General features: G+C 60.7%; 1 protein-coding gene across 5 annotated transcripts in view; it reads left to right on the top strand.

Moving 5' to 3' along the window:
- ITPR3 (inositol 1,4,5-trisphosphate receptor type 3) overlaps positions 1–22,603 on the top strand; it is a 68,245-nt gene that overhangs the window by 43,310 nt on the left and 2,332 nt on the right. For 4 of the 5 annotated variants that reach the window (XM_078055475.1, XM_078055476.1, XM_078055474.1 and 1 more), the window contains 35 exons: positions 186–385; positions 1,546–1,675; positions 2,157–2,214; positions 3,329–3,494; positions 4,609–4,773; positions 4,862–4,936; positions 5,372–5,497; positions 6,588–6,710; positions 6,796–6,996; positions 7,906–8,157; positions 8,391–8,516; positions 8,650–8,775; positions 9,986–10,106; positions 10,673–10,863; positions 11,469–11,617; positions 11,779–11,887; positions 12,017–12,107; positions 12,229–12,398; positions 13,641–13,815; positions 13,928–14,112; positions 14,276–14,476; positions 14,626–14,736; positions 15,182–15,277; positions 15,388–15,489; positions 15,578–15,664; positions 16,212–16,322; positions 16,422–16,614; positions 16,859–16,984; positions 17,468–17,640; positions 18,335–18,499; positions 19,182–19,374; positions 19,858–19,962; positions 20,050–20,177; positions 21,029–21,194; positions 21,835–21,995. In XM_078055475.1, coding sequence (XP_077911601.1) covers positions 186–385; positions 1,546–1,675; positions 2,157–2,214; positions 3,329–3,494; positions 4,609–4,773; positions 4,862–4,936; positions 5,372–5,497; positions 6,588–6,710; positions 6,796–6,996; positions 7,906–8,157; positions 8,391–8,516; positions 8,650–8,775; positions 9,986–10,106; positions 10,673–10,863; positions 11,469–11,617; positions 11,779–11,887; positions 12,017–12,107; positions 12,229–12,398; positions 13,641–13,815; positions 13,928–14,112; positions 14,276–14,476; positions 14,626–14,736; positions 15,182–15,277; positions 15,388–15,489; positions 15,578–15,664; positions 16,212–16,322; positions 16,422–16,614; positions 16,859–16,984; positions 17,468–17,640; positions 18,335–18,499; positions 19,182–19,374; positions 19,858–19,962; positions 20,050–20,177; positions 21,029–21,194; positions 21,835–21,995 — 5,057 coding nt within the window. Of the gene's footprint in view, positions 1–185; positions 386–1,545; positions 1,676–2,156; positions 2,215–3,328; positions 3,495–4,608; positions 4,774–4,861; positions 4,937–5,371; positions 5,498–6,587; positions 6,711–6,795; positions 6,997–7,905; positions 8,158–8,390; positions 8,517–8,649; positions 8,776–9,985; positions 10,107–10,672; positions 10,864–11,468; positions 11,618–11,778; positions 11,888–12,016; positions 12,108–12,228; positions 12,399–13,640; positions 13,816–13,927; positions 14,113–14,275; positions 14,477–14,625; positions 14,737–15,181; positions 15,278–15,387; positions 15,490–15,577; positions 15,665–16,211; positions 16,323–16,421; positions 16,615–16,858; positions 16,985–17,467; positions 17,641–18,334; positions 18,500–19,181; positions 19,375–19,857; positions 19,963–20,049; positions 20,178–21,028; positions 21,195–21,834; positions 21,996–22,603 lie in introns of those variants that run through there. The other variant, XR_013441292.1, reaches the window with a different exon arrangement.

Raw genomic sequence — 22,603 nt, 5'->3', positions numbered from 1 at the left:
ACAGGAGAATTCTCACTCATCTCCCCACACAGTTTACCTTTGCTCTGGCCAGCCCCTCTTTGCCCAGATTTGGCTTAAAGCTCACCTCCCCCAGGAAGCCTTTCTGGGTGAGTCCTGCCTCCAGAGTCAGACCCAGGGGTCCTGCTGTGCACCCCCGTGACCCCCTGGTGCTTCGCACTCCGCAGGCAAGAACGTGCGGCGGTCCATCCAGGGCGTGGGCCACATGATGTCCACCATGGTGCTGAGCCGCAAGCAGTCTGTCTTTGGTGCCCCCAGCCTGTCTGCCGGCGCTGGTACCACCGAGCCGCTGGACAGAAGCAAGTTCGAGGACAATGAAGACATTGTGGTGATGGAGACCAAACTGAAGATCCTGGAAATCTTGCAGGTGGCTGGGCCAGGACAGCGTTGAGAGGTGTTGGGAATAGGGCAGGAGAGTGGGACCCGGGGCAGGGAGGCTGGGGGGTGAACCCCTGCTCAGATCACAGTATCCAGTACTGGAGGGCTCCACGGTGATTGGCTGTGTAGCCCAGTGGTTTCCAAAGTGTGGTCCTTGGACCAGCAGCAACGGCCTCACCAGGGAACTCAGAAACGCACGTTCTTGGGCCCCGCCCCAGACCTCCATACGGATCCGAGGCACCCGAGGCAGGCCCACAGTCTGTGCTGTGACAAACCTCCCAGGTGATTCTGGTGTGCACTAAAGCCTAGCTCTGTCCCTCCATTGTACAGATGAGGAAAGGAAGAGGGGGAGGGGACTATACTGCCATCCTACAGAGATTTTGGAGCAGAGCTAGAGCTTTGAGGGCCCATTTCCTGGTGAGGCAGACATGGTCTTTCCTGTTCTGGGTCTTGTCTGAGACCTGCTGGCAACACTTGGAGAAGGGGCTGGTAGGACCCCGGGAGTGGTAAGAATGCTTGCTTTTGCCCAGCTGCCACCAGAGGACGGGAAGGGTAATGCAGTGACCTCCATGGGGACCCAGTCTGGGCAGGGCCTGGTCAGAGGAGTCAGACCATTCTGATTCATTCTAGGAGCTGAGGGCTTCCAGATCTGCATCCTGGGGCGTGGCCAGAAGCTCTGCGCCCCATAAGGATAGAGACCAGTCAAGGGTCTCTGCGAACCCTCTGTCCTCACCCCCCCGACACTGGCCTCTCCTGCTGCCCCTAGTCTTCAGTTCCACACCCCCTGCCTTCCAGCCCCGGGCAGAGCAGGATAGGAGGACAAGAGTTGGCCTCTGGGCCTGGGGAGCTTCATTCTCTTTCCTGTCAGTGTCCTCCCTGGGAAGGAGGGACTGAGGGTCTCTGCCTCATTCGGAGAGGAGGTGTCGTCCCTCATCACTGGGGCAGGAGTGGAGGAGAGGGCACTCTGGACCTCCCCGGGGAGAAGAGTCTTGATTTTTTAGGTTGTGATGTCCTATAGTAGCTGGAACATCTTTGCCGTAGACCCCTGAGTGCTAGAGCTCATTCAGGGTACCCCCTCCCCCCTCCTGGGGCGCAACTGGCCTTCCGATCTCAGCCCAGTCCTCACCCCATCCCTCCCCGCTTCACCAGTTCATCCTCAACGTCCGCCTGGACTACCGCATCTCCTACCTGCTGTCCGTCTTCAAGAAGGAGTTTGTGGAAGTGTTTCCCATGCAAGACAGCGGGGCCGACGGCACCGCCCCGGCCTTCGACTCCACCAGTGAGCCGCCACCCCCACCTTCCCCTGCCTTCAGGCCGAGGCTGTGTGACTTGCCCAGGGGTACACATTAGTGGGGTGGAGGCTGGGGGACGCCCCGGGGCCAGCTCCCCAGCCCTGCCTCTGTTTCCCAGCCCATTTAATTGCCATGGTGAGAGGCGAAGGCAGACATCATTCTCTCCATCTCCTAAATGGAGAAACTGAGGCCCAGAGAGGGGCGGGGACTTGCCCGAGGTCACAGCCAATGAGAGGCTGAACCAGACCGGGACCCAGGTGCCCTGGTGCCCAGCTCAGAACTCTGCTCGCCCCTGCAGGGCAGTGGAGCTGCTCTGGTCCCTGCCCTGGCTGGCTCCACCCCCACCCTGGGAAGGAGCATGCAAGAGGGGCTGCCACCCAACCAGTGCTCCCTCACCCCTGTGCTCCTCATCTTTCCTGGGCACGGACCTGCCACCTGCCCCCATCCACCCACTCTTGCTCCCCACAGCTGCCAACATGAACCTGGACCGCATCGGGGAGCAGGCGGAGGCCATGTTCGGAGTGGGGTGAGGCCAGGGGTGAGGTGGGGGGTGGTGTGTGGGGTTGGGTGGGCAATGCTGACGCAGGTGTGAGAACCCCCCCCTCCTTGGGGTCTCCAAGGCTGGGCTGGGGCTGGTCCCTCCTCCTGGGTCTGCAGGACCCTTACCAGGCTCTGGGGTGGGGGTCTCCTTGGCTCTGTGCTTTTGCCCTCTCATGCCCTGGTGATACAGGGGCCACTTGGGCCCTTGTGTCATCTTGGTCATTCCCCTGCCCTCACGCAGGGCAGGTGTGACTCTATTTGTGCATCTGGACTTGGGCTGGAGGGGAGCAGGGGGAGGTGTGGGGGAGAGCCCGCTGTACACAGGGCTAGGGTGGGGAGGGGTCGCCCTGGGAACTGGGGGCTCTTCACCATTTCTGTGCCGCGCCCTTGGCATCTAGTGAAGCCCTGGGACCTGGGCTCAGAAGGGCATTTTTAAATTCATAAAATAAGGCACGTAAATTACAAAGGAAACCAAGAGCTTTGAGATGCAGTTATCAAAATATTGAAGAAAACAAATTTGAAGTGACAGTTAGCTATGTGGCTCTGTATTAACACATTAAGTAACAAGCTGGGCCGGGGGTGTAATTAGTACCGTGATTTCGAAGGCGCGATGCATGTGAACGGGATTCACAATTTCTGTAACAACGGTAAGGTGATGGGAGAACATCTGTGATTGGTATTGGTGACAAAATCACAGGTACCGCTACTTTCTCCTCACTGAAGGAAATGCTGCATTCTAGTTAGAGGATGGTACAGCCGAAGATGGGAATTTTCCCCACCCCGGTTCCTGGCCCCAGCCAATCTCCACGAATCTCTACGATCTCTTGGGGTGGTGGTGGGGGGTGGGGGCCTGTGGGTGCCCTGTGAAGAGTTCCCGCTTCAGCTGCATCAGCAAGGGGAGTCCTGCGGGATCTCAGGGAACACGGGGATCCCTCGGGGAGCTCAGGGCAGTGGTTGGTGACACCCTGGGGAGAAGTCATCAGTATTTGGAGCAAGTCTGACACCGGGCGCGGCATCCGCTAGTGGGTGGCCGGGCGCGCGCCGTTCCCTTCGGGCAGCGGGGAGCTCGGTGCCCAGCGTGCCCTCCCCTGGCGCCACAGGAAGACCAGCAGCATGCTGGAGGTGGACGACGAGGGTGGCCGCATGTTCCTGCGCGTGCTCATCCACCTCACCATGCACGACTACGCGCCGCTCGTGTCCGGGGCCCTGCAGTTGCTCTTCAAGCACTTCAGCCAGCGCCAGGAGGCGGTGCACACCTTCAAGCAGGTGCTGCTCCTGTCTGAGCCCCCGGCCGGCCCCTGGGGAGCGGGAGGGAGGCTCCAGGGGGCTTCCCTGGGCGGGGGGACCCTGACAACCCACCTGGCCCGGGCACCGGGGGGTTAACCGTGACCGGGGAGCTCGCAGCTTAGGGGAGCTCAGGATGCTTCTTTGGGGGTTCTCGGCCTTGCTGAACTCCTGAAAGATGAAGGCCAAGTGGGCCACCTTTATGACCTCTCAGCCTGACTCAAGGCTTGTTGCTTTTTTTTTTTTTTAAAGATTTTTTATTTATTTACTTGAGGGGGGCAGAGAGCTCAGGCAGGGGGAGCAGCAGAGGGAGAGGTAGAAGCAGGCTCCCCGCGGAGCAGGGAGCCCCATGCGGGGCTCGATCCCAGGACCCTGGGATCCTGACCTGAGCCGAAGGCAGCCGCTTAACAACTGAGCCACCCAGGCGCCCCGGCTTGTCGCTTTTTATGAGGCAGATGGCACTTTAGAGTTTACAAATGATACCGTGTGCGCCTTTGCTAAGTGCTTCAAATCACGCCTGGCATGCAGTCAGCCTTCACTAAGGTGACTGGTTCTGTGACGGTGCTGTCATGTGATCTTGACAGCTCCCTGTGAAAGGCACTGCCATTTTTCGAGCATGTGCCAGGCACTGAGCCTTGGCCTCGCATTAGTGCACTTCTCGCAGCGGCCCCTGGCAACATGGTTACTCCTCTCATTCCTGTTTTATGGAGGGGGACATTGAGGCCCGGGGAGCTTTCCTCCCTTACCCTGACCAGGGCGAGTGAAGTGGGAGCCAAGGGACCCGGCTGTCCTGCAGCAGGCGCTCAGTGCTGCCAGTATTCTTTGCCCTGCCCTGTTTGGGGTCGCAGTGGCCAAGTGATAGACCTTAGTGGCACCAGTCAGTGAGCAACTGAAGCCAGCCGATGGGGCAGCTCATGACAAGCAGTGTGGGGAGGCCTTCGGCCATCCAGGCAGGCTTCCTGGAGGTGGCGGACCGTGGCCGGGCATCAGCACTGAGGAGGAGCAGAGGCCTGGAAGAGGGCAGGCACCGGGGTCTCTACGAGGCAGTGGACTCGGGGTGCCCGTCTCACCAGGCATGCCCATGGTCAACCTTCAGGTGCAGCTGCTGATCTCCGCCCAGGATGTGGAGAACTACAAGGTGATCAAGTCAGAGCTGGACCGGCTGCGGACCATGGTGGAGAAGTCGGAGCTGTGGGTGGATAAGAAGGGCAGCAGCAAGGGCGAGGAGGTGGACACAGGTGCTGCCAAAGACAAGAAGGAGGTGAGCGGGGTGGCGGGGAGCTGGGAGGCCAGAGTTCTCAGCGAGGGCTGGGCCCAGCTGACCCCTGCTCGGTTCCCTGTGTTCCCAGCGGCCCACAGACGAGGAGGGCTTTCTGCACCCACCCGGGGAGAAGAGCAGTGAGAACTACCAGATCGTCAAAGGCGTGAGTGGCCTGGGGCCCTGAGGCCCCCCTGGAGGCTCCGGGGCCTGGCCTCTCCTGCCTCCCCACTCTGCCAGCCACCGGCCCTCAAAATACACATCTTCTGCTTTGCCTACACATTAAAGACAACCCTGCCCAGGTCCAGATGGAATTATTTTAAAGCTGAAGGAATTTAATGAAATTCCATTTCACAGCCATATTCTATTTACTTTTATGGGTGGAATTAGGTTTTTAAAAAGTGCTTCCCCGCCTTGTTGCGGTGATCTGACTCAGTGAACGTGGCCTCCTTCCCCCTTCCTGTCCCCAATGTGAGCTGGGGCTTGGCTGGACTTGGCTGGGGACTCCGACCAGCCTGAGTGGGGGGGCGGGGGGAGCCGGATGGCGGGGGAGCTGGAGGAGGAGGGCAGGGGCTCTGGGCTCACCCCCCACCCTCCCCAGATCCTGGAACGGCTGAATAAGATGTGCGGCGTGGGGGAGCAGATGAGGAAGAAGCAGCAGAGGCTGCTCAAGAACATGGATGCCCACAAGGTCATGCTGGACCTGCTGCAGATCCCCTATGACAAGGTGGCCTCTGACTTCTGACCTCTGACTCCCTGGGGCAGCTTCTCCCTGAACCTGACCTATCCCAAACCACGCACTAATCCTGAATGCTGACCTAACCCAGCCTCACCTCTGATTCTTGACCCTGACCCTAGCTTCTATTTCCCTCTCTGGCCTCTTCCTGATCATCTCAGCTTCATTGTAACCTTTGACTGTCACCTCCTTATCTTTTTTTTTTTTTAAAGATTTTATTTATTTATTTGAGAGAGAGAGAAAGAGCTTGAGAGAGAGAGAGAGATCACGAGCAGGGGGGAAGGGGTAGAGGGAGAAGCAGGCTCCCCGCTGAGCAGGGAGCCCCATGTGGGGCTTGATCCCGGGGCCTGGGATCAAGACCTGCCCCAAAGGCTGATGCTTAATTGACTGGGCCACCCAGGCACCCCATCGCCTCCTTATCTTGATCCATGTTGACCCTTATCTGACCCCAGCCTCTCTTTGACTCATGATGTCAACTCAGACCTCATACTGACCCCTGACTTTGATTCCATACCCTAGCCTCACTCTGACCTCTTATCCTGACCTAACCCCAGGCACACCCTGGTCCTGGACTCCAAATTTAGCATCATTTCAACCTTTGACCCTCCACACCTCCCCTCGACTGACCCTGATCTTCATATGTCCCAAGCCTCACACGGGCTCTTGAGCCTGACACCCAGCATTCACCTGACCCCGATCCCTCAATCTTGCTCCCCCACACTGGCCTCACTTCAGCCTCTGCCCCTCAGCCCTTCACACATTTCCTTTTTTTTTTTTGAGAGAGAGAGCACAGCAGGGGGAGGGGGAGAGGGAGAAGCAGGCTCCCCGCTGAGCAGGGAGCCCGATGCAGGGCTCGATCTCAGGACCCTGGGATCATGACCTGAGCTGAGGGCAGATGCTTAACCGACTGAGCCACCCCGGCGCCCAACACACATTTCCTTCTCCTGAACTGGAGGCCCAGCTTTCACCTTGAACCTGGCCTCCTTGTGGTCCCAATCCCAAGCCCGGACCCCCGGCCACAGCTGCTGGAGCTCAGGAGAAAGGCCCGGCCTCACCTTCCTCCTCCTGTCCTGGTGCCCAGGGTGATGCCAAGATGATGGAGATCCTGCGCTACACGCACCAGTTCCTGCAGAAGTTCTGCGCGGGGAACCCGGGCAACCAGGCCCTGCTGCATAAGCACCTGCACCTCTTCCTCACGCCGGGGGTAAGGGCGCGAGGTGGGAGGTGGCAGCGGCGGTGGGGAGCGGGCCCCGGATCCCCCTTGGTGACGGCCGCCCGCCCGCCCCCAGCTCCTGGAGGCAGAGACCATGCAGCACATCTTCCTGAACAACTACCAGCTGTGCTCGGAAATCAGCGAGCCCGTGCTGCAGCACTTCGTGCACCTGCTGGCCACTCACGGGCGGCACGTGCAGTACCTGGACTTCCTGCACACCGTCATCAAGGCCGAGGGCAAGTACGTCAAGAAGTGCCAGGACATGATCATGACCGAGGTGAGGATGGGGCCGGGGGGCGCGTGGGGGCTCAGGCGGCGGGAGCAGAGTTAAGTCAGACGGGGGGTCACGAGAGGGACCTGGCCGGTGGAGGGAGGACTAAGGCCACAGAGGCGGGTCTAGGAGAACTCCGATAACAGGCCTGAAAGAACCCACACGCTCATTCCACTATTTATCCTTGTATTTTCACGGATTTAAAAATCATGAGGCACCTGCTGTGGGCCGAGGAGCACGTGTACCGGGGACATCAGTGGGGTGTAAACTCGGGGCGGGGGACCACATCCTATGTGCTTCTGCGTGGGCCCCGGCATCCGGCACCCTGCAGGTGCCCGGTAGACCTGTTGGCCGAAGGCATGAAGGAGGAAGGGCCGAGTCTAAATCTGGAACAGACGTGGTCTCTGCCCAGGAGCATCTTACAGCGCGGTATGGGGGTGGAGGGGCGGGGGGAGCACAGTAAAGGGAGATGAGGGACCTGATGAATGAGGCGCCCTGCCCCGGAAGTGCTGTACAGTGCGGATTATTGATTGCTGTTATTATTATTACTGTGAATAACATAATCACTGACACGAGAGGATGCAGCGTGTGCTCTGGGAGCTTTAAATTCCACACTGGGAGCCCAGGGGAGGGAGAGGGTGAGGGATTAGAAAGGGCTTCCTGAAGGAGGCACCTCTGAAACAAGCCTGAGTGGGATTTCTTTCCTCAGGGGAGAATGGGGGCACTTTTTCTGGGTCCAGGGTTCGGCCCTGATGGCAGGTGGCCCGAGACATCAGCCTACGGCCCCAAAGGCCAGGCAGGGTAGGGTTTTCCTGAGTGTCTCGTGAGGGCTGGGGTCAGAGTCCCAATCTCTCCCTGGTACACCCGGGGCCTGCTGGACTGGGGCGTCTGATCGGGCACCCCTCCTGCCCGCAGCTGACCAACGCGGGTGACGACGTGGTCGTGTTCTACAATGACAAGGCCTCGCTGGCCCACCTGCTAGACATGATGAAGGCTGCCCGGGATGGCGTGGAGGACCACAGCCCCCTCATGTACCACATCTCCCTGGTGGACTTGCTGGCCGCCTGCGCCGAGGGCAAGAACGTCTACACGGAGATCAAGTGCACCTCCCTGCTGCCCCTGGAGGACGTGGTGTCTGTGGTGACACATGAGGACTGCATCACCGAGGTCTGGGGCCTGGGACTGCTGGCGGGGGAGAAGGGGTGGTGGAGCCAGGCCCGGGCAGCCGTCAGTCTTGCATGGCGGGGCAGGAAGGGGGAGGTAAGGAAAGTGGGGGCGGGTAGGAGGGACGTGGGCTGAGGAATAAGGGGGAGTTTAGGGGAGAATCGGTGGAGTGCAGGGGAGGAGAGCCTGGGCCAGTGGCCCTGCTCGCACCCCTGACCTTGCTTCCGCCTGCGCAGGTGAAAATGGCTTATGTGAACTTCGTGAATCACTGCTATGTGGACACGGAGGTGGAGATGAAAGAGATCTACACGAGCAACCACATCTGGACACTCTTTGAGAACTTCACCCTGGACATGGCTCGGGTCTGTCCCCCGGGGGGTGGGGCGTGGGCTTGTGGGCGCGCCGTGCTGGGCAGGGGTGTGGTTGGGAGCCTGGGCAGCCGTCCAGGGGCTGGGCGTGGAGGGGCCCCCAGGGCATCTCTCTCTCCTGCCCCAGGTGTGCAGTAAGCGGGAGAAGCGCCTGGCTGACCCCACACTGGAGAAGTACGTGCTGACCGTCGTGCTGGACACCATCAGCGCGTTCTTCAGCTCTCCGTTCTCTGAGAACAGCACCTCCCTGCAGGTGAGCCTCTCCTGCGCACACCACTCTTGTGCTGGGAAGGGGGAAGGAGAACATATATTCGCGGCTGCTTGTGGCGCATAAAGACATAGCAGAAGGACATAGACAAGTGTGTTAGTTACGTATGCTGTATAACAAATTACCCCCAAAGTTAGTGGTTTAAAACAAACGTTTAATCTCCTATAACTTCTGCGGCTCAGGGATTACCATGGGGACAGTACCCTAGAAGAGGAATTCCTAAATTGACTTGGTGTGACCCAGGGTGGGTCCCAGGGTGGCAGGGGATGGCTGGCAGCACGTACTCCCTGAAGACAAGACGGTCATGCCTGCCACAGTGGATAGCAGAGCCCGAGGGGTAATCCAGAGGGCCCGATGCCCAGAGATCTTTGCTGTCGGCTTAGTCGATCTGGTGCCCCTAGGACTGAAGTCTTACCTGCATCAGCAGAAAAGCTCTAGGCTAGGGAACAGAAGTTTGCCTTAAATCGCTGGAAGAGGCATGGCCCCTCAGTCGATTCCCAGATTCTCAGACTTCCTAGCCCAGAGCCCCTTGAAGGCAAGAGAGGCAGGTTCCCTGGAGGGGGCAGTCTGCGACAATACCTAAATCATAATACCATAAATCACTGGATGGACACAAGAACCCAACAAAGGGGTTACTTATAGGTAGAGGGACTGAGGGTGGAGTGAGTCCTGGTCGCTCAGCAAGGGTGGGTTCATTTTGACACACATGCATTTGGGCCCTGGGATCTCTTTGGGACTATGAGTAATTTGTATCAGCTTTTTCCACCTCTCATCAGTCCCAGGGCAGAGGTGGGAAAATGGGCTGATGGGATCAAGCTTGGGGTGAGACTTCTCAAAGTAAGCCTTTTTGTAGCATACTTTGGGTTTTGAACCATGGAAATATATCACCTTTTCACAATATTATTTTATTTAAAAAATTGTTTTTAAAGGAAGGAAGGGGTCAGCAATAGGACTATAAGCCCCAGATCTGGACCTTGGGGAGTTCTCATAGGGCTGCCACGTACAGTTGGGCAGGTTGTGCACTGCTGAGAGGAAAGGGGGTGCCTTTTTCCATTGGCACAAAGACGCATGGTAACTATTGGAAGCCTTGTTCCTCCATCATGCCCATTCTCAGTGGGCCCTGGTCCCTGGACCCGGGGCTGCCCAGGGTGGAGGGTGGGCCAGGCTGTAGCAGTAGGCATGTTGCCTCTTGCAGACACACCAGACCATTGTGGTGCAGCTGCTGCAGTCCAGCACACGGCTGCTCGAGTGTCCGTGGCTGCAGCAGCAGCACAAGGGCTCCGTGGAGGCCTGCATCCGGACCCTCGCCATGGTGGGTGAGTGTGCCAGGGACACTGGCTAGCTCCAACCACCCCTCCCCTCCCTTCACCGCAGGGACGCCTGCCCTCAAAATAAACACATTATTCCTAAGCTCGCCCATCATCTCCCAGGTAGTTCTCAGCAAGTCCTTCTCGGTGTCTAACTGGCATCTTAGCAATCGAGAAAAGCTGTTTTCTCCTTTGAGCTTTGAGTCATTTCCCCAGAGGAGAATGCTGGCTGACATCCCCCAACCAAAGGTTCTTTTGCTTGCAGATGGTTTCAGGCACAAGGGAGGCCTGTAGGTGGTTAGGGAGCACTGGGGAAGGGGAGAGAGAAGGTGGGAGAGAGGAGGGGAGGGCTCAGGGTGGAGCCAAGGTAGAATCAGAGAGGCAGAAACTCTCTCTTTTTACCCCAAAAGGGGAAGAGCGCACCCCAGTCCAAGTGGGGGCCAGCGCGTACCCCAGAATCTCGGTGAGTTCACCCTGTCCCCCAGTACGGCAGCCCGGAGCCTGGCTGCTCTGGCTGGCCGGACCCCCCCCACCCCCCACCTGCCCTCCAGCACCCCCTTGTCTCTCCCCCCCAGCCAAAGGCCGGGCCATCTCGCTGCCCATGGACCTGGACGCGCACATCAGCTCGCTGCTCAGCAGTGGCGCCACGTGTATGGCCACCGCCCAGCGCAGCGCTTCTAACTACAAGGCCACCACACGGGCCTTCCCGCGCGTCCCACCCGCCGCCAACCAGTGGGACTACAAGAACATCATCGAGAAGCTGCAGGTGGGTGCGGGGCTGCCCGGCATCTGCCACGGAAGCTGCTTCGGAAGGGTGGTTCCGGGGAAGCGTCCCTTCCTGCGCTGCCCGCACTCCCCAGGAAAGAGGCCCCTGCTAAGGGCAGGCCCTGGGCAGGGGACCGAGGGGCATCGTTCCAGGGGAATCCAGGAGAACCCAGGCCTCCGCTAGTAGGGTTGGTGCTCATGAAGCGGGGCGGGACACCTCTCAGTCCTGACCGTGCCTTCTTGTTTGTGCGACACGCTCCTGGCCACTGTCTACACACTTCTGAGGGGCTGTGGTGGCTCACTGTCCCCACATGGCAGGAGGCCGGGGCCCAGAGAGGGGAAGCGGTTTGCCCCAGGTCACACAGCTGGAGGAGCGGCTGGGAGAAAAGCTAGGGCTTGTGGCTCCCAGCCAGGGGCTCTGAGCGGACAGATGACCTGCACTGTTCGGGGTGGTTCTGTGGGCGCAGGGCCCCTCAGGCAGGCTCGGAGAAATCCGCGGGGCCATTCGGTATTGGGGTGGGCGGAATGGCAGTCCAGCCCCACTCATCTCTTGGGCCCGGGTGGCCTGCACCTGGCCTGGTACTGACTGTGCCGTGCCCACCCCAGGACATCATCACGGCCCTGGAGGAGCGGCTGAGGCCCCTGGTACAGGCCGAGCTGTCGGTGCTGGTGGACGTCCTGCACTGGCCCGAGCTGCTCTTCCTGGAGGGCAGTGAGGCCTACCAGCGCTGCGAGAGTGGGGGCTTCCTGTCCAAGTGAGCCGGATGCCGGGCCGGGCAGGGGGGTGGCCAGGGCGAGGCCGCCGGGGACAGGGCAGGACCGGACAGCCCACAGGGCGAAGGGCCGAGGCAGGGGAAGTGGCTGGAGGGAGGCAGCCGAGGCCGCCCCCAGCGTACCCTCCTTCCTCATGGGCCAGGCTGATCCAGCACACCAAGGACCTCATGGAGTCGGAGGAGAAGCTGTGTGTCAAGGTGCTGCGGACCCTGCAGCAGATGCTGCTCAAGAAGACCAAGTACGGGGACCGGGTGAGTGCCCGGGGGAGCTGGATGCCCTGGGAGCCCAGCCAGCAGGGCCCGGGGCTCGGGGCCAGTGCGGGCGGGCCAGTGATCCAGGGGTGAAATGTGCCACTGCGGGGCCTCGCTCCTCCCCTCCAGGGCAATCAGCTGCGCAAGATGCTGCTACAAAACTACCTCCAGAACCGGAAGTCCAGCTCAAGGGGGGACCTTCCAGACCCCATGGGCACTGGTCAGTACCACCTCCCCACCGCAGTGCCTCTGCGTGGCCCACGTGCCCAGACCCTGGGCCCTCCCTTCTGTTCCCCTGCGCACCCCCCCCAGCTCCCCTCACGTGGGTTCCCCAACTCCAGGCCTGGACCAAGACTGGTCAGCAATTGCGGCCACCCAGTGCCGGCTGGACAAGGAGGGGGCCACCAAGCTGGTATGCGACCTGATCACCAGCACCAAGAACGAGAAGATCTTCCAGGAGAGCATTGGCCTGGCCATCCGCCTGCTGGATGGTGGCAACACTGAGATCCAGGTGAGGAGCGGCGGGGGGTGCTGAGCACCTGCTCAGCACAGTGCGCCACGTTGCTGAGGCTGCCGGGCTTGGCTGCAGGGCTAGGTGCTGGTGGCCTGCACGAGTCTGGCTACGCGGGGGCGGCTCCGCCTCCCATAACTGCCCCCGCGTCCCCTGGCCTCTTCCTACCCACGCAGACCATCCCGCTCAAGCCAGGCCTGAGCCTGACTCCCCACCACGCTGCTCACGTCACATCCATCATTCCTGCCTCTCGGTCTCTGCTCAGGCTTTCTTCCCTCTTCCACATTCTCCTCGGCCTCTGGTGCCCAACCGAAGGACTGCCTCCTCTGAAAAGTCCCCTATGATTGCCTTATCCCCATTCATTCATTCATGACTCTTTTTTTTTTTTTTTAAGATTTTTTTGAGGGCGGGGGGAAAGGGCAGAGGGAGAAAGAGAGAGTCTTAAGCAGACTCCATGGTGGGTGCAGAGCCTGATGCGAGGCTCGATCTCACGACCCTGAGAGCATGACCTGAGCCGGAACCAAGAGTCAGACACTTCACTGACTGAGCCCCCCAGGCGCCCCTCATGCATTGTTTTAATAAGTCTGCACTTAGTGCCTCCCGTATGCCTAGGCACTAAGGATTCAGCCATGAACAGAAAAGACAAAATCCATGTATCCTATGAATTGGTCCTATATCCTAGTGGGGACAACAGCCAATGACTCTAATCCCTCTGTGGCCCGGAGAGCGTGTTGGACAGTGCTAATGGAGGCGAGGGTCATGGGGGTGCCGGGGCAGGGCTGGGGGTAGGCCCCTGAAGAGGGCCCAGTGCAGCGAGGGCCCAGAGGTAAGCATGTGGACAAGAGGGGGGCACTGCACGGGTAGGGCCAAGAGAGGTGGCAGGCCATCAGGTGGCCTCGTGGGCGCTGGGAGGCGGGGCCGCTGCAGGGTGTCAGGCAGAGGAGGGACAAGGCTTAGACTTCCAAGGGGCAGCTCTGCCGCTGTGTGGGCAGATGCAGATGGTGTGAGGAGGCTTGTGCAGGCCCCCAGCATCGCAGCGACGGCAGCTACCGAGCCTTCCCCGCCGCCTCTGACAGCCCTGAGCACCCCTGCCCCAGCTGCAGCCCCAGGGCACGTCTAGGGACCCATCTGCGGCCCAGCCTTGTCCCGGCAGCACGGGAGAGAGCGCTCCAGGGACTCACCAAGGGCTGCTTAGCACCAGGCCCAGGGCTGAGGCTGTCCCCCATGTCACCGTACCCCCAGAAATCCTTCTACAACCTGATGACAAGTGACAAGAAGTCAGAGCGCTTCTTCAAAGTGTTGCACGACCGCATGAAGCGGGCCCAGCAGGAGACCAAGTCCACAGTGGCCGTCAACATGAACGACCTGGGCAGCCAGCCGCGCGAGGACCGGGAGCCTGCAGACCCCACCACCAAAGGTCAGAGGTCACGGCAGTACAGGATGAGGGTGCCGGGCCCGGGTCAGAGGATGCAGGGTGAGGGTCTGGTCCCTTCCAACAGCCCCAGCCTCACCAGGCCTCCCCCCTGCAGGCCGCGTAGCTTCCTTCTCGATGCCAGGCTCCCCATCCCGCTATTCGCTGGGCCCCAGCCTGCGCCGGGGCCACGAGGTGGGCGAGCGCGTACAGAGCAACGAGATGGGCACGTCCGTGCTCATCATGCAGCCCATCCTGCGCTTTCTGCAGCTGCTGTGTGAGAATCACAACCGGGATCTGCAGGTGAGTGCCTGTCCCTGCCCCGCCATCCGGCCAGCACGTGCACCCCCTGCCCTCTGCCCGTGGGCCACTGCTCTGCAGCTGGTGGCACAGGGCGGGGTCCCCCAGGGCCGGCCTCTCCTCCCCTGCGAGAGCTGTGCCATGCCCACCCTCCCGTGCCCTGCAGAACTTCCTGCGCTCTCAGAACAACAAGACCAACTATAACCTGGTGTGCGAGACGCTTCAGTTTCTGGACATCATGTGCGGCAGCACCACTGGCGGCCTGGGGCTGCTGGGCCTTTACATCAATGAGGACAACGTGGGCCTGGTCATCCAGACGCTGGAGACCCTCACTGAGTACTGCCAGGGCCCCTGCCACGAGAACCAGGTGAGCTGTCACGGCGGCGCCAGCAGCCGACAGGGCGTGTGGCCATGCCGGTGCAGGGGGCAGGCTGGGCAGGGGAGAGACGGAGGCCTCTGGAGCCGCCAGAGTGCTGAGGGGCCCGGGCCCCGTGTCCCCCCACTGCCTCCTGCCAGACCTGCATCGTGACGCACGAGTCCAATGGCATAGACATCATCACGGCGCTGATTCTCAATGACATCAGTCCCCTGTGCAAGTACCGTATGGATCTGGTGCTGCAGCTCAAGGTGGGGCCCGTGGCAGCCCACGTGAGTGTGCATGCGATGGGTGTGCACATACCCATGCGACATGAGTGTTGAGTGTGCATACTGGGGTGTGGTGATGGGTTTAATACACACACACAGATGAGTGTGTGAGCAAACAGACTGCATGTACACTCCGGGAGCAAACGAGTTCTGGGTTTACCTGAGGGCCTCCTGTGTGTGTGTCTGCTCTCTGGGGGATTGTGTGCATCTGCCGCGGGGTGGGGTGAAGGCAGCGGGGGTGGGGGGGTGGCTGGATTTGCAGGACGCTTCTCAGCAAGTCCTGGGGGACAGCGGGGAATGGGAAGGCCGTGGTGCATCGTCCGGGCTGGGAGAGGCTGTTGTGGAGTAGACACAGGAAGGGGTTGTTGGGGGGCATGGTGGGGGCCCTCAGACTGTGGCCTGTCGCCCTCTCCCCACCTCTCCGCAGGACAATGCCTCCAAGCTGCTCTTGGCTCTGATGGAGAGCCGGCACGACAGTGAAAACGCGGAGCGAATCCTCATCAGCCTGCGGCCCCAGGAGCTGGTGAGGCTGGGCCAGGGGTCAGGTGGGAAGGCATGAGTCGGTGGGGTGCGGGGGGCGGGGATTCCCTACGCCCCAGGAGGACGGCGTTCAGACAGGCACTGCCCCGCCAGGTGGACGTCATCAAGAAGGCCTACCTGCAGGAGGAGGAGCGTGAGAACTCGGAGGTGAGCCCACGGGAAGTGGGCCACAACATCTACATCCTGGCGCTGCAGGTACCAGCCCCGCCCCCGTGGCCCCGCCCCCGGCGGCCCTGCCCCCCCGTGGCCCCGCCCCGTGACTCCGCACCGCCCTCTCACGCAGCTCTCCAGGCACAACAAGCAGCTGCAGCACCTGCTGAAGCCGGTGAAGCGCATCCAAGAGGAGGAGGCCGAAGGCATCTCTTCCATGGTGGGGGCCCGGGGACCAGGCTGGATGTGGGGCGGGGCTTAGATGCAGGGGCGGGGCTGGCGAGAGACTGGATGGGCTGGTATCTGGGGGTGGGGCTAGGGATTGAGGGCGGGGAAGAGAGCAGAGCGGAGATCTGAGGGCTCGTGGGAATCGGGATGAGGCCGGGGGGCGGGGCAGGAACTCTGGGCGGAGCGGGACCGGCGGCGGGGCCTGCACCTGAGTAAAGAGCTCGAACTGGGGGGTGGGGGGCGGGGCTCAGGGCGGGAAGAGCCAGACTGGTGGCCTGGGTGAAACCTAGACGTGTAAGTGGGAGTGAAGCTCTGGGGCGGGTCTGGAAGCCTGGAGCCGGACCTCGGAGGGTGGTGACTGTCCTCTGGGATTGTCTGGACATGGCTCTCCCACTACCCCCTCTCAATTTGGGGCTGCATCCTAGTTGGGCTGGGCTGGGTCTGGTCTGTTTGGGGAACCCTCGAGCCGGTAGGGCTGGGTGGCAGGTCTAGCAGTGGGGAATTGCGGGGCCTGACCTCAGCGGCCCCTCTACCCCCAGCTCAGCCTCAACAACAAGCAGCTGTCCCAGATGCTCAAGTCCTCAGCGCCTGCCCAGGAGGAGGAGGAGGACCCCCTGGCCTACTATGAGAACCACACGTCCCAGATAGAGGTGGGGCCAGAGGGCAGTAGGGGCGCCGTGAGTGAGGGCCGTGACCCTGGCCCTTGGTGGCGGTGGCCTAGTTGTGACCCCGTGCCTGTGTGCGCCCAGATCGTGCGGCAGGACCGCAGCATGGAGCAGATCGTGTTCCCGGTGCCTGGCATCTGCCAGTTCCTGACAGAGGAGACCAAGCACCGGCTCTTCACCACCACAGAGCAGGATGAGCAGGGCAGCAAAGTGAGCGACTTCTTCGACCAGTCCTCCTTCCTGCACAATGAAATGGAATGGCAGCGCAAGCTCCGCAGTGAGGACCCCAGCGGGGCGGGAGGGCAAGGCCGGGCCTGGAGCTGCTCAGTGATGCCCCTTGGGGACCCCTCCTTACCTGCTGGTAGTTGCCTCACCCCACCCCACCCCTAGGAGGGCTCCAGTGACGTTTTCTGAAGTGGGGCCTGGAGCTTGTGCCGGCGCTGGGGGCCCGTGCGGGGCGGGTGGACAATGTGAACGAGAGGCCCCACTCACACCAGCCTGCCACCACCCTCCTCCCCCAGGCATGCCACTGATCTACTGGTTCTCCCGCCGCATGACCCTGTGGGGCAGTATTTCCTTCAACCTGGCGGTTTTTATCAACATCATCATTGCCTTCTTCTATCCCTACATGGAGGGCGCATCCACAGGTGGGACACAAGGCTGGCAGACTGAGGCCCCGGAGCCCACCATGCCCCCTCCCTGGGTTTGGGCAGAGCTTTGGGGCCAGCCAGGCTCTTCGGGGACCAGAGGCAGAATGGGGAAAAGCACCCCTGCACTGCTCTTTGGGCTCTACACCCCATCCTGGGGAGACACAGATGTGGTCCCGTGGGATAGACAGCATCCTTGACTTCTGGAGACAGTGCATGTCTCTCGCTCTGCCTCTCTCTCTCTCTCTCTCTCTCACGCACAAACATGAGCCAGAGGTCAGATACGGTAGCAGCAGCTGAATAGGGCCTCCTGCCTTAAGCCTAGACAGGCAGGTGTGATGGTGGGGGAGGGGCCCTAACACCAGGTGACCGAGAACTTTATAGGGAAGGTTTCCAGGAGGAGGTGGCTTCTTGGGCTGTGTCGGGGCTGGGGCTGTGGTGGGCTTCGCTGACCAGTGCTCACCCCTGCGCCCTGGCCCCCAGGCGTGCTGGGCTCCCCACTCATCTCCCTGCTCTTCTGGATCCTCATCTGCTTCTCCATCACGGCCCTGTTCACCAAGCGCTACAGCATCCGCCCCCTCATTGTGGCACTCATCCTGCGCTCCATCTACTACCTGGGCATTGGGCCCACACTCAACATCCTGGGTGCCCTCAACGTGAGTGCCGGAGGGGGCCCCCACCCCACCCCTGCGCTCATGGCGCGGTAGGACCTCACACTGGCCGGCCGCCTCTCAGCAGCCACTGCTCTGCCCTATCCCCCTTGTCCCTGTGATGGGGTCAAGCTTGTTAAAGACCCGCGCTCAGGGCTGTTCTGTGCCTCCTCTGTCTCCCCAGACAACCTGGGGCAAGTGGCACTCAGAGCCAGCCAGCCAGGAGGCACTTTGGGGCACCAGCTTCGGGGCTGCTGTGTACATGGTAGTGGGCACTGCCCAGAGGCACTGTCCACACTGTAGACATCAAGGATTTGTATGTTATGACAGTTCCTGACAGCTGGAAATAAAATGTATCTGGAGCAAGGGGCAGGGGGGCAGGTGCCTTTCCCTAACTTACCGAGTCACCATAAAGGCCCAGGTTGGTCTGTCTGACTCCATCCTCCTTTACCTGTATCTCACCTTCTTCCTGGAGCCATGGACCCCAGGGGCTTTTCCCCATTCTATCCCAGGAACCCAGATACATTTCTGGAAGCATTTTCATTAATGCCGAGCCTGCCAGGCTGAGCAGGAGCAGATCACATCCGCTCCATGGAAGGGCTGACCTCTGAGCTGGGCACTGGGCGGGCAAAGCAGCAGGGAGTGGAGATCCGGCGTGGGTGGTGGGACACTGATCCCCATGCCCTGTACTTGCCTCCAGCTGACCAACAAGATCGTCTTTGTGGTGAGCTTCGTGGGCAACCGAGGCACCTTCATCCGGGGCTATAAGGCCATGGTCATGGACATGGAGTTCCTCTACCATGTGGGCTACATCCTGACTAGTGTCCTGGGCCTCTTTGTCCATGAGCTCTTCTACAGCATTCTGGTGAGCGTGGTGGGGGCTGGGGCTGGCAGGGGTGTGGGGGTGATCGGGGCTTGCCTCAAGCTGCTAGCGGTTCCCAGCACCAGCCTCTGTCCAGTCCTCTTGCTGCTGGGCTTGGAGGGATGGATTTCCAGAGTCCTCCTCTACCTGACCTCAGCCTGACCTTCAGGGCCCTGCTGGCCACTCCTGACCCCCATCTGGCCCATCTCCCCTGGAACCAGACTACCTGGGTTTGCGTCCCAGTTTGGACACTACTAGCTCTGTAATTTTGGGCAAGTTTCTTAACTGCCCCATGCCTCCATTTCTGTATCTGTAAAACAAGGATAATTAACAGCACCTACCTTCTAGAAAAATTGTGAGGTTGACATGAGCTTAATACACAAAAATCATGTAGAATGCATCGTGGCAGGTAGCAGGCACACTTTAAGAGTTGGTCATCTTTCTCCCCGCATGTGTGGATTTGCCTGCCCATTCACCCTTTACACCTTCTCCTGGGCCACACTCCCTTCCCTTGGCCTTAGAACTCCGGTTCCTCTGAGCAGCCTCCCCGACAGGCCCACTAGGCTGGTTCCATGTGCCTAACACAGACCCTTCTGGAGGAGCCTGTGGGAAACCACTGGGAGCGGGGCAGCCCTGGGATCCAGTGGTACCTGTGGTCCCTCATGGCCCTGTCCCTGCCCTGCAGCTCTTTGACCTCATCTACCGTGAGGAGACACTGTTCAACGTCATCAAGAGCGTGACTCGCAATGGCCGCTCCATCCTGCTGACCGCCCTGCTGGCCCTCATCCTCGTCTACCTCTTCTCCATTGTTGGCTTCCTCTTCCTCAAGGATGACTTCATCCTTGAGGTCGACCGGCTGCCCGGCAATCACTCTGGAGGTCTGGCGTCCCCTCTCCTTGGGTGAGGGGGTTGCTGAACAGATGACCGGTGTCAGGACCAGGCCCTGGGAGTGCTTATCCACCAGGCTCCCTGCCTCAGTTTCTCCTCTTGGGTTCCGGGGAGGTCTAGCTCACACCGATCTGCCTCCCTTTTCCCTGGCACAGACTGAGGGGGTGGGAGAGCCTTGGTCTTCGTCTCCCTAAGGAGCCTCTTGCTTGCAGACTCTGGCATTCATGTTAAACTCGGTATTTGCTGGGGCTGCCTGTGTGCCAGGCTCAGGGGTGCAGACCCCCCTTCCTGCTCTTCCTGCACAGCCCGGTGGGGGCAAGGGCACGAAGACCCTTCACTTGTAGCCTGGCAGAGTCGGGAGCTCGCAGGATGGGGGAAGGCTTCGTGGGGGATGTGATGCTGGGGACACAACCAGGGGAATGATAAGGCCTGCCATGTCCTTATCCTGGTGACCTCCTCCGTGTCCTCTCTAGCCAGCCCCCTGGGGATGCCACATGGAGCTGCCACATTCGTGGGCACGTGCAGTGGGGACAAGCTGAATTGTGTCTCAGGGGTCTCGGTGCCTGAGGTCCTGGAAGGTGAGGGCAGTGTGTCTCAGGGGCCTGGGGGAGGGGGCGCGGAGGCAGGGGGCTCGGCCTGGGTCTGAGCACACACTCCGCGTGTAGGGAATGAAGAGCTGGAGAGCACGGAGCGGGCCTGTGACACTCTGCTGATGTGCATCGTCACTGTCATGAACCACGGGCTGCGCAACGGTGGCGGCGTGGGTGACATTCTCCGCAAGCCCTCCAAAGACGTGAGCATCGCCTGCCTCTCTCCCCAGCCCTGGCTGAGTCAGCCACTGTGAGGTCCCGCCTGGCACAGCGGCTTGCCCCCCCCCCCAGTCTTCAGTGTCGCAAGCCCCGACTTTGCACCCCCTTCCCCTGCTCTCCCACAAGTCAGCGCGCAGTCACGTGGTTGTTGAGTTTCCCACCGCACTCCGCTCGCACATCCCCAACCAGCTCACCGTGAGTTGCTCTAAGGAAAGACTTTGGCAGCCAAGCTTTGTCCAGGCTAGGGAAGGTGTGAGTCAGATGTCGGGCGGATCCCCGGCTACACCGGCTTCATCTGGGAGGCAGAGCCCTCGCCCACAGTAAGGGTGCGCAGGGTGGGGAAGCTGAGGCGGCTCCACGAGGAGGCCTTGGGATTTGACTCAGGCAGCCAGGTGTTCCCAGTAGTCGGTCTGTTCTCAGTCACATGGGGGCGAGGAGCCGCTTCCTGGCCAAAGTGTCCAGAATGTGTGAGGCCCGGCATCCCCAGGGCAGGGCAGAGGAGTGCAGAGCTGGCTGTGCCCCCAACCAAAAGTCAGGGGCAGAGACAAGCCACCACCTGCAGCTTTAGTGCCCCACGCCAAACTCCTCCCACAGGGCTCAGGCCCAGCTGGTGTCCTGAGTCTGCTCTTTTCCTGACCCCCAGTTAGGGCCTGCCCTGCCCAGAGTGAGGCTGGGTCGGCTTTGCCGCCCTCAGGGCCCTAGGAGCCAGACGCCATCCTTCCCCTGTGCTGAGGGCCGGGCCTCCTCAGTCACCACCCTGACCCCTGCCTGAGTCTGGCCTGCCTGGGTGAACTGGGCCCAGCCTCCCTGCCTCACCCCTGCCTTACCCTTGCAGGAGTCTCTCTTCCCAGCCCGTGTGGTTTACGACCTCCTGTTCTTCTTCATTGTCATCATCATCGTGCTGAACCTCATCTTTGGGGTGATCATTGACACCTTTGCCGACCTGCGCAGCGAGAAGCAGAAGAAGGAAGAGATTCTCAAGACCACGTGCTTCATCTGCGGTGAGGCCCCCGTTCCTGCCCCTCAGGGGCCAAGGCGGGGCTGGGGCAGCCGCCCTTTGGCCCTTCCCCGGTCCCCGTGGCCCCTGGGGCTGACGGCTCCATGGCTGTTTGCTCATCCTACACTTGGGGAGAACAGGACCCTGCCTGAGCTTGGGGTAATAGAAGGGAGTGGGAAGAGCCTCAGAAACCATTCCTCCAAACCCTCTCGGTTTACAGGGGAGACCAAACTCTCGGGTCTCCGTCCAGAGCTCTCCCCACTCCCGGTATGAGGTGCTAGCAGCAGGCAGCACCCCTCGCCACAGGCTAAGCAGCAGGCAGCACCTGCGGGACAAAACCCTTCTCAGCGATTCCTGCCTCCCCCCGGGCTTGGAAGGCCGGCTGCGGTCCCCGGCCGCCGGTCCCCAGCCGCCGTGGTGGAGGGCTGCAGCTCTGGCAGCCGGGGGCTCCACGGCCAAGGGGCGGGCGCCTTAAATAGAACTGACCTAAATGGGCCGGGGTGGGCTGTCACACGTGCTCACCAGGCCCGTCAGCCTGAGACCAGAGGCCCCCACTGCACCGAGAGGCCGTGTCTGCTCGGCCAGGTGGCCCCACGGTGGCTCTGGGAGGCTGACGGTTTCGTCCTCACCCCCCGCACCCTCAGGTCTGGAGAGAGACAAGTTTGATAACAAGACCGTGTCCTTTGAGGAGCACATCAAGTTCGAACACAACATGTGGAACTACTTGTACTTCATTGTGCTGGTCCGTGTGAAAAACAAGACAGACTACACGGGGCCCGAGAGCTACGTGGCCCAGATGATCAAGGTGTGGCCCTGGGAAGGAGCGGCCGCGGCTGCCGGGGAAGGACAGCTGGGGACAGCTGGGGACACCTGTGGACACCTGTGGAAAGGCCGGCCTCACCGGAGCCTTGCCAGCTGCCCGAGCTGCGGAGGGGCCTCTGAGCTCTTCTGCGCGGGCTCTGTTGTCAGGAAAAGCCAAGGACGTGCGTGGTGTCCCTGGGGCCTGTGGGCGCCCGACACTGAGTAATCAGGAGAGCAGGGCAGACGCCGCCCCTGGGGGCTGCTCAGTGGACCATTCGGAGGGAGCCTTGTCCAGCTCGGCAAGAGGAAGGGCAGCTTCCCAAAGCTTTGGATGGTCCAGGCTGAGAGGGGGCCTGGAAAAGCTTGCAACTATCAGACTTAGGAGGAATCAGAGTTAATCTGTCCAATTTCTGTTGTGTAAAGGGAGTGAAAGCAGTGAATAGTAATAAAAAAAAAAAGGTCTTGTAGTGTTTCGGGAAAAGGAAGCCCATCCGTTCCATCAAATGTAGTGCATCTTCAAATTACTGCACAACGGATAAATTGCAGGCTAAAAGGAAAGAGCTATTTAGTGGGGGGGGGAAGGGGGAGTTCTATTGGTTTCTTAAGTCTATA

The sequence above is a fragment of the Halichoerus grypus genome, chromosome 9 (assembly GCF_964656455.1).
Source record: "Halichoerus grypus chromosome 9, mHalGry1.hap1.1, whole genome shotgun sequence".
Classification (NCBI taxonomy): domain Eukaryota; kingdom Metazoa; phylum Chordata; class Mammalia; order Carnivora; family Phocidae; genus Halichoerus; species Halichoerus grypus.
This window is presented reverse-complemented; position numbering and strand designations above follow the sequence as displayed.